The 15546-nt window shown below is 38.6% G+C and overlaps 1 protein-coding gene across 1 annotated transcript in view; it reads right to left on the bottom strand.

Annotated features, from left to right (window-relative positions):
• NOX1 (NADPH oxidase 1) overlaps positions 1-15546 on the bottom strand; it is a 43019-nt gene that overhangs the window by 16264 nt on the left and 11209 nt on the right. Inside the window, 7 exon segments of the mRNA XM_067722867.1 lie at positions 95-322; positions 1043-1101; positions 1104-1148; positions 12058-12190; positions 12277-12458; positions 12562-12716; positions 13051-13127. Of these exon segments, the coding sequence (XP_067578968.1) occupies positions 95-322; positions 1043-1101; positions 1104-1148; positions 12058-12190; positions 12277-12458; positions 12562-12716; positions 13051-13127 (879 nt within the window).

Genomic DNA, 15546 nt, shown 5'->3' with positions numbered 1-15546 from the left:
CATTGTACCAGACTTAAGTTTCAATGCGGAATTGCTTTCTCTTTTCTGCTTGTCTGCTTTCTGGTCTGGGTCTCTGCTGCTCTTAAGGACCTACCTGGGAACTGGTGAATTCTGTTGTTCAAAAGCCCTTATGAGATTTTCTGTCCAGTCCCCCACTGCTCAGATATGAATGGAAAATAAGTCCTCCTCTGGAGCAGAGGTCAGGGTAAAGGGATGCCACTCCAGGTAAGAGACTGAGGGGCAATTAACAAAAATATACTGTCCCACTTCCATGCTGAAGCCATTTTTGTGCATCTGCAATTCCAAAACTTTGGATGGGTACCTGACCCATCCTATGAATAAAGCACAGAGGCCAAAGGAGGCAAATTCAAATGGCGACAGGAGCAGGCAGATAAGGTAAATAAGTAAAGCTGGAGAGCTGGTGATGGCCGTAAATTGCGAACACAAGTCTTTTCTAAAGGGGCAGCAGTTACCAAGTCCAGACAATGGTCATACTACGGAGCCAAGACTCAGCATTGTCAGGTTGCCTGATTCTTCAAGAGAAACCAGAAATGCCACTTTAAACAACTGAAGCATGGTTGATTTACAATATTGTGTTAGTTTCAGGTGTACAGCATAGTGATTCAGTTATTATTTTCAGATTATATTCCATTATAGGTTATTGCAAGATATTGAATATAATTCCCTGTGCTGTAACTGGGTAGATTGGAAAAGCAACAAGAAATGCCACTTTTTCAATGTGAAAGCCTCCATCCAGATTTCTAAATGTTAGCAACCAATTTGACTTTCTAAACAATCAGGGTGTGTGCCAAACAAAATATGTCTGTGGGCTAGATATGGCGCAGACTGCCTGTTTGCAGCTTCTGACATAGACCCAAGCTGATGATTTCTGCCAAACCTCTCTTTCCAGCTCTGTCCAGCTCTGGAGGAACTCAAATATATTGCCCTCAAATTCTTTTTTATTCCTGTCAAGGTGACAATGTGGCAATTTATTTCTATAATCAGGAAGAACACAGCTCTTAGCAGAGCAAGAAGAAAGTGCATATTCTTTACCTTGGTAATCACAACCTTCTGCTGGGAGCGATAAAATCAGAGAATCCTTTTTCAAAGATGTAAATAATGACTGGTGTAAGGATCCACTTCCAAGACTGCACACAGAGACAATAAAAAGTGAGGTTACACATTAATCTCTTCTCTAGGATTTGTTTGTGTAGCAGTTCATTCCTTCATTCAATAAATATTTACTGAGTTCTCTGACATGTATCATTATTAAGCTGCTAATTTCACCAAAGTTTGAAGACGGAAATGGAAAGGAGTAATCCACAATGGTTTTGTTTGCTAATCTGTTACTCATAAAGCAGATCATTTCCTGAAATTTTACAGGTCTCACCAGGAAGCAAGAGAAAAGCACAGAAATAAAATACATGGTAATTATATATATTCTTAAATAATATTTAAAGTTTAATTTTAAGAAGCTAAGACTATCTTCCAGGACAACTTGTCCAATCTGAAAAACCAACAGAGAAGGTAGATGTGAAACAGCAGCAGATGATTCAAAACAAAACAAAACAAAAAGGGAAAGTGTGTGGCTGACACTACTGGTAACAGTAATATATAAAACTTGGTATTTATCCATCACCTCTTTTTTCAGGTGCTCAAAACATCTAACATAGTAAAACACTTTTTATCTTGTCTACTTTTTTTAAAAGCAGTCTCTCTATCCCTGAGATCTTCTCAAAGGCAGCAGTTTGCTTCTATATGCACAGGAGCTACTAAAAATGTATTTCCTAGCAGTGCTAAGTCATGTTCTTTTTTGCCCAACTGCTCAATCACAATACATTGGAACTGTGTGGAATGAGGTTTCTTATGCTGTTTCAGGCAAGATACTTTCTTGGGTATCTCTGGGGAGGAAAGGGGCAGAGACGGGGACAGTAAATCGAAGAGTGGGTATAATACAATTTGATGCTACTTCTTATTTGGGAAAAATCCCCAGCTGAATTCAGAAGACATGAAAAAAATATATTTAAGAAGTGACTAGGACTTCCCTGGTGGTCCAGTGGTTTGGACTCCATGCTTCCAGTGCAGGGGGCACGGGTTTGATCCCTGGTCGGGGAAGTTCCGCATGCTGTGGGGTGTGGCCAAAAGTAAATTAAAAAAAAAAAGTGGCTAATCACCAATGTGGGAAAAAAATGTTAGCTTTGAAAGTAATCAGAGAAAATGAATATTAAAACAAAATAGTATTTTAGCATCTCAAATTGGAAAACAGTTTCAAACAATAATTCCCACCATTAAGTGGGATGCAGGGAAATAGACACATTCACATGTGCACCTGGGGGAAGTACAAATAAGTAGCATCTTCCCAGAGAGCAATTTGGCAAAACATCTCAACAGCCTTGAAAGCATTCTTTCTCTTTGACACAGGAATTTTACTTCTAGGAAATGGAGCATAAAATAATAATTAAGGTGTGCACAAAGTATATGAGTATAGTCATGACCCCTTATTTACTAAGAAAAAATGACAAAAATGGCATATCGGACTCCTCTGGTGGCACAGTGGCTAAGAATCCACCTACCAATGCAGGGGACACGGGTTCGAGCCCTGGTCTGGGACGATCCCACATGCCGTGGAACAATTAAGCCCGTGCGCCACAACTACTTAGCCTGCGCTCTAGAGCCCGCGAGCCACAACTACTGACCCCTTGTGCCACAACTACTGAAGCCCACGTGCCTAGAGCCCGTGCTCTGCAGCAAGAGAAGCCACAGCAGTGAGAAGCCCACGCACCGCAACGAAAAGTAGCTGCTGCTCGCCGCCACTAGAGAAAGCCCGCGTGCAGCAACAAAGACCCAATGCAGCCATGAATAAATAAATAAATTTATTAAAAAAGAAAAAAGTGGCATATCATACAGACTTTTTTTTGGCTAATACCAAACTGTCTTTTCTTAATTTTTATTTATTTTTTTGTATTGAGATATAATTGACATATAACATATTAGTTTCATGTGCACAACATAATGGTTCAATATTTTTATATATTGCAAAATGATCACCACAATAATTCTAGTTAACCTTTCTCACCATGCATGGCTACAAAAAATTTTTTTTTCTTGTGATGAGAAATTTTAAGATCTACTTTCTTGGCACCTTTCAAATATGCAGTAGAGTATTATTAATTATAGTCACCATGCTGTACATTAGATCCTCAGGACATTTTATAACTGGAAGTTTGTACCTTTTCACTACCTTCACCCATTTCGCCTATACCCCAACCCCTGCTTCTGGTAACCACCAATATGTTCTCTGTATCTATGAGCTTTTTTTTTTTTAGAGTCCATATATAAGTGAGATCATACAGTATTTGTTTTTTTCTGTCTGACTTATTTCATTTAGCATAATACCCTCATGGTCATTAAAAATGATCATGTAGGAAAAAATGACAAAAATGGTATAACATATGGCATTTTTAAAACAAATTCTTCAGGGACTTCCATGGTGGTCCAGTGGTTAGGACTCCACACTCCCAATGCAGGGGGCATGGGTTCAGTCACTGGTCGGGATTGAAGATCCCTCATGCTGTGTGGTGCAGCAAAAAAAAAAAAAGTTTCAGTAGAATACTTGACAATATAGGAAAAGATCCATGATATAGACTAAAGGAAAAAAGTTATTACTTCTAGGTGATAAAATTCTGTGAAATTTTAATTTTCTTCTAAATATTTTTTTTTTTTTTTTTTTTTTTTTTTTTGCGGTACGCGGGCCTCTCACTGCCGTGGCCTCTCCCGTTGCGGAGCACAGGCTCCGGACGCACAGGCTCAGCAGCCATGGCTCACGGGCCCAGCCGCTCCACGGCACATGGGATCCTCCCGGACCAGGGCACGAACCCGTGGCCCCTGCATCGGCAGGCAGACTCTCAACCACTGCGCCAGCAGGGAAGCCCCAGCATGTATTATTTTTATAATTTTTAAATGGGGAGAATGTGGAGAGAGTATTTTTGTTGTGTTTATGGAAGAAACAAACCAATACATTCAAACAGATGGCAAAACCGGTATTCTCTCCCTTGTGGTATTACATGACGATTCAAAGCAACCCCTGAGTTCTCAGTATACCTCCAAATAGGCCAACTATACCTTTATCTCAGGTAATAGATAGGAAAGGGATAGAAGCTGATGTGCAAGGTAAGACAGGGGATTAACTGCCTTAGCTAGTAAGGGACTAGTCAAGCGTTATAACTTCTTGTCTTTAAGGACCTCTTACTGGTCAAATAATATAAAAGGTGTCTGGTCATAGCCTACAAGTTCCACTGACTTTAGAAATGAAATGTGCTATTAACATATATCAGGTATGTCCTTTTAAAATTATTTTTAAAATAGGTAATACACGTACATGTCACAAAATTCAAAAGTACAAAAGGGTATACAATAAAAAGTAAATCTCCCTTCCACTGCTCCCCCCAGCTCCCCAAGGCAGTCAGTATTATTATTTTGTGAATCCTTTTGGAGAATATGCATTTAAATGATAATATTACATTAAGTATAAATGGTAGCAGAGCATACATACTGCCCTGACTTTTTTTCATTTAACATCTTAGAGACTGGTCCATATTCATATCTAGAAAGCTACCTTTTTATTTTCAATGGTTACAGAGTATGCCATTGTAGGAAAGTCCCGTAATTTAACTAGTCCCCTATTGATGGGCACTTATTTCCAATCTTTTGTTCTACCAAGCAATGCTACAATGAATAACCTAATACATGTAATTTAACACATTTGCAAGCATATTTTAGATGCTCACCAGCAATGCTTGAGAGCATTACCAACACAGCACATGAGCAAACTCTTTGATCTTTGCTAATCTGTTAGGTTTATTACTGTGATTACTCTGTTCATATCTTCTACATCTTTTTTTTTAATCAGGTTGTTAGGCTTTTTCTTATTGATTTCTATATTTGTATATTAGGAAATTAATTCATGGTCTGTGAACTGTAAATACTTTTCCTACTCAGTAATTTGTTACCTGTCTTTATTTATGATGGATTTTTTTGCCATAAAAAAAATATATATATGGATGGATAGATGGAGAGAGGGAGGGAGAGAATAAATAAATTTGAATAAAAATATGTATTTTCTTTCCTTTTCTGGCTTCGAGCTTTTTAAAAATATTATTTAGAATATTTTTACTAACACTCCAGTATTAGAAAAAAATCCCATGTGGTCTTAGGGTGCTTTTATGATTTCTTTCATTTTTTTCAACATTTAAATCCTTGATCCATGCATCCTTGACCATATTTTACTGTAAAGTGTGGAATAAAGAGACAGCTTTTTTTCCTAGATGTCTATCCTATTATTGTAAAGAAAAGTATTGAATAATGTATCTTTTTTCCCAACTGATTTGAAATGTCAACTTTAGGGGATTTTCTTTCTTTCCTTCTTTTTTTAAAAATTAATTTTTGGCTGTGTTGGGTCTTCATTGCTGTGCGTGGGCTTTCTCTAGTTGCAGCAAGTGGGGGCTACTCTTAGTTGTGGTGCGCGGGCTTTTCATTGTGGTAGCTTTTCTTGTTGCAGAACACAGGCTCTAGGCACGCAGGCATCAGTAGTTGTGGCACGTGGGCTCAGTAGTTGTGGTGCATGGGCTTAATTGCTCTGCGGCATGTGGGATCTTCCCGGACCAAGGCTTGAACCCATGTCCCCTGCATTGGCAGGCGGATTCTTAACCATTGCACCACCAAGGAAGTCACAGGGGATTTTCAAAAAACATTTTTCTCTTTCTACATGAGGACAGAGCTATTGCTCTTAATTCTGCATATGATTTAAAGACTTTAATCATCCTCAGAGCACTTTAAGACACCACAAATCAACCTTTCCCTTCCATTTCTTCCTCAATCTAACATATTTTATGAACAAGCAAAGGTAAAGCGTAATATCCATGGTACTTATCTTGAGTCACACCTTAAGTTCCCTGGAATCCAGTTTATTGATCATCCACTATCTAACAATAAATTCCAGGCATGTTCTTACAATACCAAAGAAAGTCAACTTCAAGAATGGTTTAAAAAATAAATTGAGGGGGCTTCCCGTGTGGCCTCTGCCAATGACATATGACAAAATAGGGCACTAAGCTCCCCGAGCCTCAGGTTCCCCATCCAGGAGTTGAGGAGCAAACCTTCCTTCAGACGCTTCTTGTTGGTATTTTATGAAATCACAAGGCAGCGGGCTGTGGCCAAGATGGTGAAGTAGGAAAACCCTGAGCTTGCCTCCTCCCACATGCACACAAACATTACAAATATTTACAGAGCAACTATCTATGAGAATGACCTAAAGACCAGCAGAAAAGATTTTCCACAGCTAAAAATATAAAGAAATAACCAAAACGAGATGGCTAGGAGGGGTGGAGTTGTGTTATAGTCAAGACCCATACCCCCAGGTGGGTGACCCACAAACGGGAGGATGATTACAATTGCAGAGGTTCTCCTGAAGGAGGGAGGGGTCTGAGGCCCACATTGGGCTCCCCAGCCTGGGGTTTTGCACAAGCCCCTGAAATTTTGACTTTGAAAGCCACTGGGGCTTACTTTTGGGAGGCCCAGAGGGCTGTGAGAAATAGAGTCTCCACTCTTAAAGGGTATATACAAAATCTCACATGCTCTAGGACCCAGGGCAGAAACAGTCGTTTGAAAGGAGCCCGGGTCAGACCACCTGCTGACCTTGGAGAGCCTCCTGGAGAGGCAGGAGGTCATTGGAGCCCAACCTCTGGGATACAGATACTGGTGGCAACCATTTGGGGGAGCTCGTTCTACCACTAGAACACTGGTGTTGGCAGGTGCCATTTTGGAGTCCTCCCTCTAGCCTATTAGTGCTGGGAGCTTACCCACCCACCAGAGAGCTGGCATTGGAGCTCCCCCAGCTGCAAAGACAGTCACACTGGGACATGGTCCCACCCAACAGCAAGCTGGCACCAGCCCTAGGACCCCCAGACTATGAAGGCAGCCACATAGGGACCCAGCCACCCAGCAGGTTGGCAGTCACTACAAGAGGCAGGGCCTGGCAGCCAATGTGGCCAGAGGCCAGTCATGCTTACCAGTATGCCCATAGTAGTCAGCCTCATCACAACAGAAGAGCCCATGCAGCTCACATAGGCGGCACCCATACAGCATATAGCTCTGGTGATCAGAGGGGAGTGTGCTACTGGGCCCCATAGGATGTCTCCTACATAAGGCCACTTCTCCAAGATCAGGAAATGTAACTGACCTATCTAATACATAGAAATAAACAGACAATTAAGCAAAACGGGGAGACAAAGGAATATCTTCCAGACAAATGAACAAGACAAAACCCCAGAAGAACTAGGCAAAGTGGAGATAAGTAATCTACCTGATAAAGAGTTCAAGGTAATGATCACAAAGATGCTCAACACACTCAGGAAAATAAAAAATGAATGCTGAGAAGTTTTAACAAAGAGTTAGAAAATATAAAGTAGAACCAAAGAAATAAAATAAAATAACTGAAATAAAAAATACACCAGAAGGAATCAACAGTAGATTAGATGATACAGAGGAACAGATCAGCACACTGGAAGACAGAGTAATGGAAATCACTGAAGCTAAACAGAAAAAAAATAATTTTTAAATGAGGAGAAAAAAAATGATATAAGTCTATATTGACCTGAAAAGATGCTCAAGATAGATGGTTTTCTTGAAAATCAGGAATCAAACAAGTACTACAGAATTGTTCCATTATTAAAAACAACAAAAAACTAGATACATATGTCTGAATATGTATGTATATTAAAAAGCCTATAAGAATAAAAAAATGAGGAAAGCTTAAGAGACTTCTGGGACCACTTCAAGCATGCTAACATTTGCAATATAGGGGTCTCAGAGAAGTAGAGAGAGAGAAAGGGGCAGAGAACTTATCTGAAGAAATAATAGCTGAAAACTTCCCTAACCTGGGGAAGGAAGCAGACATCCAGGTCCAGGAGGCACAGAGAGTCCCAAACAAGATGAACTCAAAGACATCCACACCAAGACACATTATAATTAACATGGAAAAATTAAAGATAAAGAGAGAATCTTAAAAGCAGCAAGAGAAAAGGAACTAGTTATGTACAAGGGAACTTCCATAAGACTAGCAGCTAACTTTTCAGCAAAAACTTTGCAGGCCAGAAGGAAGTGGCACTATATATTCAAAGTGATGAAAAGAAAAAACCTACAACAAAGAATACTCTACCTGACAAGGCTATCATTCAGATTTGAAGAAGAGATAAAGAGTTTTACAGTCATGCAAAAGCTAAAAGAGCTTAGCACCAGTAAAGATCAGAGTGGAAACAAATGAAATAGAGACTGAAGAAAAATCAGTGAAACTGAGAGCTGGTTCTTTGAACAGATAAACAAAACTGATAAACCTTTAACCACACTCATCAAGAAAAAAAGAGTGGGCCTAAGTAAATGAAATCAGAAATGAAAGAAGAAAAGTTACAACTGATACCACAGAAATATAAAAGATCATAAGAGATTACTACAAAAAATTATTATATGCTAATAAAATGGACAATCTAGAAGAAATGGATAAATTCCTAGAAACATACAATCTCCCAGGACTGAATCAGGAAGAAATAGAAAATATGAACAGACTGATTACCAGTAATGAAATTGAATCAGTAGTAAAAAAAAAAGCCTCCAAACAAACAAAAGTCTAGGACCAGATGGCTTCATAGGTGAATTCTGCTAAACACCTGAAGAAGAGTTAGCACCTACCTTCTCAAATTATTCCAAAAAATCACAGAAGAAGGAATAATTCTGAATGCATTCTGTAAGGCCAGCATCACCCTAATACCAAAACCAGGCACCACAAAAAAAGAAAGTTACAAGCCAATATCACTGGTAAACATAGATGCAAAAATCTTCAACAAAATACTAGCAAACAGAATCCAACAACACATTAAAAGGATCATACACCATGGTCAAGTGGGACTCATCCTAGGGATGCAAGAATGGTTCAATATCCGCAAATCAATCAATGTGATACACCACATTAACAAACTGAAGAATAAAAATTATATGATTATCTCAATAGATGCAAAAGAGCTTTTGATAAAATTCAACATCCATTTATGATAAAAACTCTTAACAAAATGTGTATAGAAGGAACATGCCTCAACAAAATAAATGCCATATATGACAAATCTACAGCCAGCATCATACTCACTGGTGAAAACCTTAGAGTATTTTCTCTAAGATTGGGAACAAGATGAGGATGCACACTCTCGCCACTTTTATTCAACATAGTATTGGAATTGTTAGCCACAGCAGACAAGAGAAATAAATAAAAGGTATCCAAATTGGAAAGAAAGAAGTAAAGCTGTCACTGTTTGTAGATGACATAATAATGTGTAGAGAAAACTCTAAAGACACCATCAAAAAAATATTAGAACTAATAAATTAATTGAGTAAAGTTTCAGGGTATGAAATTAATATACAGAAATCTGTTGTGTTTCCATACACTAAAAATGAACTATCAGAGAGAGAAATGAAGAAACAATCCCATTTACAATGGCATCAAAAAGAATAAAACACCTAGGAATAAATCTAAACAAAGAGGTATAAAAACCTATACTCAGAAAACTATAAGACATTGATGAAAGAAATTCAAGAGGACACAATACATGGGAAGATATACTGTGCTTATGGATTGGAAGAATTATTATTGCTAAAAAGACCATACTACCCAAGGCAATCTACAGATTCAATGCAATCCCTACACCAAAATACTAATGGCATTTTTTGCAGAACTAGAACAAATAATTCTAAAATATGTATGGAAACACAAAAGACCCTGGATAACCAAAGCAGTCTTGAGAAAGAAGAACAAAGCTAGAGCTCCCAGGTTTCAAACTACACTACAAAGCTACAGTAATCAAAATCCCTACCAAAATACTAACGGCATTTTTTGCAGAACTAGAACAAGTAATTCTAAAATATGTATGGAAACACAAAAGACCCTGAACAACCAAAACAGTCTTGAGAAACAAGAACAAAGCTAGAGCTCCCAGGTTTCAAACTACACTATAAAGCTACAGTAATCAAAAAAGTATGATACTGGCATGAAAATAGACACATAGGTGAATGGAGCAGAATAGAGAGCCCAGAAACAAACCCAAACTTAGATGGTCAATTAATCTATGACAGAGGAGGCAAGATCATACAATGGGGAAAAGATAGCCTCTCTAATAAATGGTGTTGGGAAAACCGGACAGCTACAGGGAAAAGAATCAAATTGGACTATTCTCTTACACTATAAATAAAAATAAACTCGAAATGAATTAAAGACTTCAATGTAAGACCTGAAACCGTAAAATTCCTAGTAGAAAACAGGCGGTATGCTCTTTGACATCAGTCTTAGCAATATTTTTTTGATATGTCTCCTCAGGCAAGGGAAACAAAAGCAAAAATAAACTAATAGGACTATATCAAATAAGAAGCTTTTGCACAGTGAAGGGAACTATCAACAAAACGAAAAGACAGCCTACTGAATGGGAAAAGATATTTGCAAATGATATATCCAATAAAGGGTTAATATCCAAAATATACAAAGAACTCATATAACTCAACATCAAACAAACAACTCAATTAAAAAATGGGCAGAGGACCTGAATAGACATTTTTCAAAAAAAGACATACAGATGGCCAACAGACACATGAAATGATGCACAATATCACTAAATCATGAGAGAAATGCAAATCAAAACCAAAATGAGATATCACCTTACACTTTTCAGAATGGCTATTATAAAAAAGACAACAATTAAGTGTTGGTGAGAATGTGGAGAAAGGGGAATCCTTGTGCACTGTTGGAGGGAGTGTAAATTGGTGCAGCCATTATGTAAAACAGTATGGCAGTTCCTCAAAAAATTAAAAATAGAATTATCATAGGAGCTAGCAATTCCACTTCTGGGTACAGCTGACCCTTGAACAACGTGAGTTTGAACTGCACATGTCCATTTATATTCAGATTTTTTTCAATAAATACATACTATAGTACTACAAGATCTGTGGCTCATTGAGTCTGCTGATGCCAAAACGTGGATACAAAGGCCAGCTGTAAAGTTATACACAGATTTTTGTCTTTCCAGGATTGTCACTCCTAACCCCTGAGTTGTTCAAGGGTCAACTGTATTTTTCCAAAGTAAACAAAAACACTAATTTGAAAAGATATACGCATCCCTATGTCCATTGCATCATTATTTACAATAACCAAGATATGGAAGCAACCAAGTATCCATTGATAGATGAATGGATAAAGAAAATGTGACATATATATATATATATATATATATATATATAAAATGGAATATTATATATATGTACTTACATAATAGAATATTACTCAGCCATAAAATAGAATGAAATCTTGCCATCTGTAACAACATGGACAGATCCTGAGGGTATTATGCAAAGTGCAATAAGTCAGAGAAAGACAAATACCTTATGATTTCACTTACACGTGGAATCTAAAAAACAAAACAAATGAATAAACATAACAAAACAGAAAGAGACTCGTAGATACAGAGAAGAGACTGGTGGTGTCAGAGGGGAGATGGAGGGGGGCAATGAGTGAAATAGGTGAGAGAGATTAAAAGGTACAAACTTTCAGTTATAAAATAAGTCAAAGGGGTGTAATGTACAGCATGGAGAATATAGTCAATAATATTTTAATAACTTTGTATGGTGACGGATGGTAACGTATTATGGTGATCATTTTGTAATGTATAAAAATACCAGATCACTCTGTTGTACACTTGAAACTAATATAATATCGTAAGTCAATTATACTTCAATTTTAAAAAAAAGAAAAAAAGTTGAACTCAGAAACAGAAAGTAGTAAGGGGCTGGAAGGTGGGGGAAATGGGGAGATGCTGGTCAAAGGGTACAAGCCTTCAGTCAGAAGATGAATAACGTATAGCATATGTCCTCCATAGGAGCCGGCACCAGGCTGAGCTAATAATGGTTATCATAAGAAGAGTAATAATAACAGCTCCTAACAAGAATCTACTATCCTTGTCCTGGTCTTACCTCAGCGGGGAGCCCTTCAAATTGGGGAGGCTTGCAGTGGGAGTCAGGATCGTTCCACTTCTCAAAAAACTCTGCACACTTGTGAGGATGATTCTCATCCATGTTCTTTTCTGTTTGATCCCGGACAAGTCCACTGAGACAGACAAAAAGACAATATGTGGCAAAGAATTACGCAAGGTCAGGAACTGGGGCATGAAAATGGGAGTTTGAGGACCTTACCCAAGGCCATGAATCCCTAAGCCAATGAAGTACATGATAAAAATATGGTGTGTATACCAGAAGACCTCAGAATAACTCTTCCGGATAAATTCCATAGCTAAAGTCACCATGAGAACTAGAGCTATTGTGATGATCACTCCAGTGACACCAGCAATGTGGGTGAATGTCACATACTCCATTGTCTATGAAAGTAGAAATTTCAGCCTGACACAATGTCCACCAGGGACACCATGCCTTTCCTGCTCATGACCAGATTCCAGATGCTTTGCCCTTGAGTCAACTCACCGTGTTTGAGGACTGGATGGGATTTAGCCAAGAATTTTTCTCCTGATGAGATAGGTTGGAGAGAATGGAAGCAAGGGATCCATCTGTGGCCTGTCGGCTTCTGCTATATCGTTCAAAGTTAAACAGGTGTGTGGTGATGTGAATAGCTAAATGAAAAGATGGAAAGGAATGTGAGAGTTGTCTCAGAAACATCATGGCAGGCATGCCCCACTAGAAGAGGAGGATCCTATATATAGTGCCAAGCAGAATGGTGAGTCCACAGAAGGTGCCCAATAATGATTACAGAGAGAACAAGATCTTTTTTATACTCACTCTGTCCCCAAAGGAATAGAATGTAAATTCCATGAAAGCAGGTTTAGAATACTGCCTGGCAAATAATGCCATGTGTTCAATAAATATATTTTGAATGTTTATATGCATGGATGAATGAAACTAGATTCTGAATGTCCAGGAGCCTGCAGTTTCATCGTTTGCCCCAGTTACCCAGTAGGGAGATTATATATGCCACCAGCTTGTGGAAGGTGAGGTTGTGATCCAGTTGCTTTCCCAGGGTGCGCCTACAAAACAACAAATGTAAAATGATCAAGATCGGGTGTATCCAGGCAGCTTTATGAAATTCGCTAACCCATAACCAACATGTCTTACATAGAGTGTGCCAATACACACCCACTCTTGCTCACCCCCTTGGTTACCAAAGGAGACCTCTGGCTTCCATTCCTAGGGGCTTGGTGTTGAGCTGTCCTACTGAGACGTCAAGAGTCTCTTGTCTTTAATGTGAAAGTTGACCTACAATTGGCTGGGACTCAGTGAGCAGGTGCCTCTCGGGAAGGACAGCAAATTTCGACACATGGGAAGCAGGATCAGCATGCTGTTAAAATGCAAGCTGCAAGCAGAGGCTTGGGCCCAGGCCAATGCCAACTAGAACAGAGGAGAGAAGAAACCATTAGCTGCTTCATCTCCTCATCTTGCAGGTGAGCATGGGCCCAGTCCACTTGCCTGAGACCTGGACAATCAGTCCAAAATCTCTGTTTACAAATGACAGAAAATTTGCTGAACTTAACATTGAATTGAGAAATCCTCATGACAGTGGTTTGGAAATGTTTGACTATATATTTATCAATATGAAAGAGAACAAGATTTAATGTTAACAAATAAATTATATGAATATAATACTTTACAAGGTTTTTAGCTTAATACACTCAATTATGATTTTAGTTTGTCACTTGTAAAACAATCTTGAAGATCATATATATTTTATTTGCACTTTAAATAAAGCTTAGATATTTTGAGTTATAATTACAGATGGTAACTATTTTTCCTCTTTTCTATATTTTCTAATGTTGCAATTATATGCATGTAATAATCATGTAATAAAAACCATAAAAATTAACCATTTATATTTAAGATCTCTTTAATAATTGAATAAAATGGGCAAAACGAATGAACCCCTCAGAGCAAAAATTTTAAACTTAGGTAGAGATTTGAGAAGGGAGAACTTCTAAGAACAAAATTTCAAACTGATTTCCTTGGGTGGCCAGGCAGCATACATCAAGATCAATCTGATCCAACAGTAGAAGCTGCTAGAAAAGGAGACAAGGAATCAGTGCTTCAAAGAAGTATTGAGCCCAGAAATAGGCTTGATTAGTATAGGCTAGACAGAATATATTCAACTCTGTGGTAGCTAATTCCGACTTCTCTCCTCAGCTGTACAACTGGTCTCTGAGTCAGCTCCTTGGGATTGCAGACAATGGGGTGTGACAATTTCACAGCAGCAGTGAAGGTGGTGGCAGCAGCCAGGCAATTTTTGTTCACTTCAGCTGACTGGTCAGCCTTACATGTATGCCTGTCAATGACTTGCTAAAAGAATATGAGATAGAGTTAACAATTTCTCGGCCTTTTTCTAATTATCTTTTCGGCACAAAAACTATTTTTCCATACAACCTAAACCCGGGACAACGTGACATTGGTTTAATAAGCCAGGTCAAGATCTGCCTACCATCCATAATGGCTTACAATGTCAGGCAGTGCAATGAACATGAGCTGCCCTACTGTTTTCCATTTCTGACTCTTCCACACGACCTGTGTTTTCTCCCTCTGCTGAGTCACACTCCAACTGTTTTTGGTAGAGACGGCCTGTTCTATTTCTGAGTAAATTTTCTCTGCTCAACTCAAATATCCTGCATTTCCACATTGGTTTCCACTGCTTGCTTATTTGAGTCACAGAGGTTCCTTAAAGCTAAAATTGACAAGTGACTTGAAGAACATAGGACTACAATTTCACAGCTACATATTCTGTGGAGGCTATCTGTATGGGATGAATTCTTTTTTTTTTTTTAACACATCTTTATTGGAGTATAATTGCTTTACAATATTGTGTTAGTTTCTGCTTTATAACAAAGTGAATCAGCTATATGTATACATATATCCCCATATCCCCTCCCTCTTGTGTCTCCCTCCCACCCTCCCTATCCCACCCCTCTAGGTGGCCACAAAGCACCCAGCTGATCTCCCTGTGCTATGGGGCTGCTTCCCACTAGCTATCTATTTTACGTTTGGTAGTGTATATATGTCCATGCCACTCTCTCACTTTGTCCCAGCTTACCCTTTCTCCTCCCCATGTCCTCAAGTCAATTCTCTACAGCTGCATCTTTATTCCTGTCCTGCTCCTAGGTTCTTCAGAACCATTTTTTTTAGATTCCATATATATGTGTTAGCATATGGTATTTGTCTTTCTTTTTCTGACTTACTTCACCTAGTATGATAATCTGTAGGTCCATCCATTTTGCTGCAAATGGCATTATTTCATTCTTTTTTATGGTTAATATTCCGTTGTATATGTGCCACATCTTCTTTATCCATTCATCTGTCAATGGACACCTAGGTTGCTTCCATGTCCTGGCTACTGTAAATAGAGCTGCAATGAACATTGTGGTACATGAGTCTTTTTGAATTATGGTTTTCTCAGGGTATATGCCCAGTAGTGGG

This window comes from Pseudorca crassidens, chromosome X (genome assembly GCF_039906515.1).
Source record: "Pseudorca crassidens isolate mPseCra1 chromosome X, mPseCra1.hap1, whole genome shotgun sequence".
In the NCBI taxonomy this organism is placed as follows: Eukaryota; Metazoa; Chordata; class Mammalia; order Artiodactyla; family Delphinidae; genus Pseudorca; species Pseudorca crassidens.
Note: the sequence above shows the minus strand (reverse complement) of the source record. Positions and strands in the feature narration are given on the sequence as shown.